This window comes from Cebus imitator, unplaced genomic scaffold (assembly GCF_001604975.1).
Source record: "Cebus imitator isolate Cc_AM_T3 unplaced genomic scaffold, Cebus_imitator-1.0 Scaffold356, whole genome shotgun sequence".
Taxonomy (NCBI): domain Eukaryota; kingdom Metazoa; phylum Chordata; class Mammalia; order Primates; family Cebidae; genus Cebus; species Cebus imitator.
In genome coordinates this window covers 2,395,235-2,396,993 of record NW_016107671.1, presented here as the reverse complement: position 1 = coordinate 2,396,993, position 1,759 = coordinate 2,395,235, and the positions used below count along the sequence as shown (strand labels likewise).

Below are 1,759 nucleotides of genomic sequence, written 5' to 3'. Positions count from 1 at the left end.
TTTCACCATGTTGACCAGGATGGTCTCGATCTCTTGACCTCATGATCCACCCGCCTCGGCCTCCCAAAGTGCTAGGATTACAGGCTTGAGCCACCGCGCCTGGCCTCATTTCATTATTCTTTATGCCAAATATATATTATAGATATGTTTATACATCTATCTATCTATCTACACACATATATTTTTTGAGACACAGTGTTGCCCTGTCGCCCAGGCTGGAGTGCAGTGGCATGATATCTGCTCATTACAACCTCGGCCTTCCGGGTTCAAGCAATTCTGCTACCTCAGCCTCTTGAGTAGCTGGGATTATAGGCACCTGCCACCACTGTGTCCAGCCCATTATATCTATCTATCTATCTATCTATCTATCTATCTAATCTATCTATGTATAGATAGATATTTTGACAGTTTTAAATGTTTTGTGATTTTTTTAAAGAGGGAGTGACATTTAAAAATAGAGTGAAGAGGCCAAATTCGGTGGCTCATGTCTATAATTCCAGTACTAGGAGGCTGAGGTTAGAGGATTCCTTGAGCCCAGAAGATAGGGAGACATTAGCTGGGAGTGGTGGCATGTGGCTGTGGTCCTAGCTACTTGGGAGGCTGAGGCAGGAGGATTGCTTCAACCCGGAGGTGGAGGCTGCATTGAGCCATAATTGTGACACTGTGCTCTAGTCTGGGTGACAAGCGAGACTCTTTCTGAAAAAACAAAATGAAACAAAAACATAGAAGAAAGAAACCACCCAAGACAATGGAAAAGATGAAACTATTTTATTTCATCTTTGGCCCCATTCAACCATAGTTATGATATGGGAGACTCTCATATTTCTCTCAAGAGAAGGTACTTCTACTGTACTGGTGCTCTGCTAAGAGCATTTATTTATTTATTTACTTATTTGAGACAGAGTCTCACTCTGCTGCCCAGAGTGGAGTGCAGTGGGGCAATCTTGGATAACTACAACCTCCGTCTCCTGGGTTCAAGCGATTCTCCTGTCTCAGCCTCCCAAGTAGCTGGGACTATAGGCATGCACCACCATGCCCGGCTAATTTTTTATATATTTAGTAGAGATGGGGTTTCACCATGTCGGCCAGGCTGATCTCGAACTCCAGGCCTCAAGCGATTCGCCTGCCTCAGCATCCCAAAGTGCTGGGATTACAGGCGTGAGCCACCACGCCCAGCCTATGCTCTGCTAAGGGCACTACAGACACGTGGACAATGCTGGAGAGGAGAGGGCCACCAAGGGACGTGGGCACCATCACTCATCTCCTGGAATGGATGAACTGTGAGAAGGATACAGGGAAGTTTCAGGAAAAAGAGCACAAATGTTTATATAATCTGGGGGGAAGACAGATTATTCTAAGGATAGAAGAAATTTCAACATACCTGAGCCATGGCTTTTATAACTATTTGACCTGCTCTGATTTCTCTGGATTCTTCTCTTGGACAAGTACAGAGTCCTGTAAAAGCAGAATGGGGGGAGATGGAGTAACCTCTGATAAACCCAGCTTGCCTCAGCACTCCCAAATAGAGGAGCTTAAAAGAACTAACTGTACTTCCAATGTCTCAAAACTGCTTCTCTCACCCTCTCCATGTCCTTCCACACAAGAACTAACATTAAGAACTACTAAGTTGGCTGGGTGCGGTGACTCACGCCTCTAATCTCAGTACTTTGGGAGGCTAAGGCAGGTGGATCATGAATCATGAGATCATGAGTTCGAGACCAGCCTGGCTAACATGGTGAAACGCTGTCTCTAATAAAAA

The 1,759-nt window shown here is 45.1% G+C and overlaps 2 protein-coding genes across 2 annotated transcripts in view; one reads left to right on the top strand and one right to left on the bottom strand.

The window, feature by feature from the left end:
• The window catches only part of ZNF146 (zinc finger protein 146), a 66,115-nt gene that overhangs the window by 29,401 nt on the left and 34,955 nt on the right, over nt 1-1,759 (top strand). The window lies entirely within an intron of this gene.
• Nucleotides 1-1,759, bottom strand: part of ZNF565 (zinc finger protein 565) — a 31,508-nt gene that overhangs the window by 22,069 nt on the left and 7,680 nt on the right. Inside the window, exon 2 of the mRNA XM_017506645.2 lies at nt 1,382-1,455. Coding sequence (XP_017362134.1) covers nt 1,382-1,390 — 9 coding nt within the window. The 5' untranslated portion in view covers nt 1,391-1,455. The remainder of the gene's footprint in view (nt 1-1,381; nt 1,456-1,759) is intronic.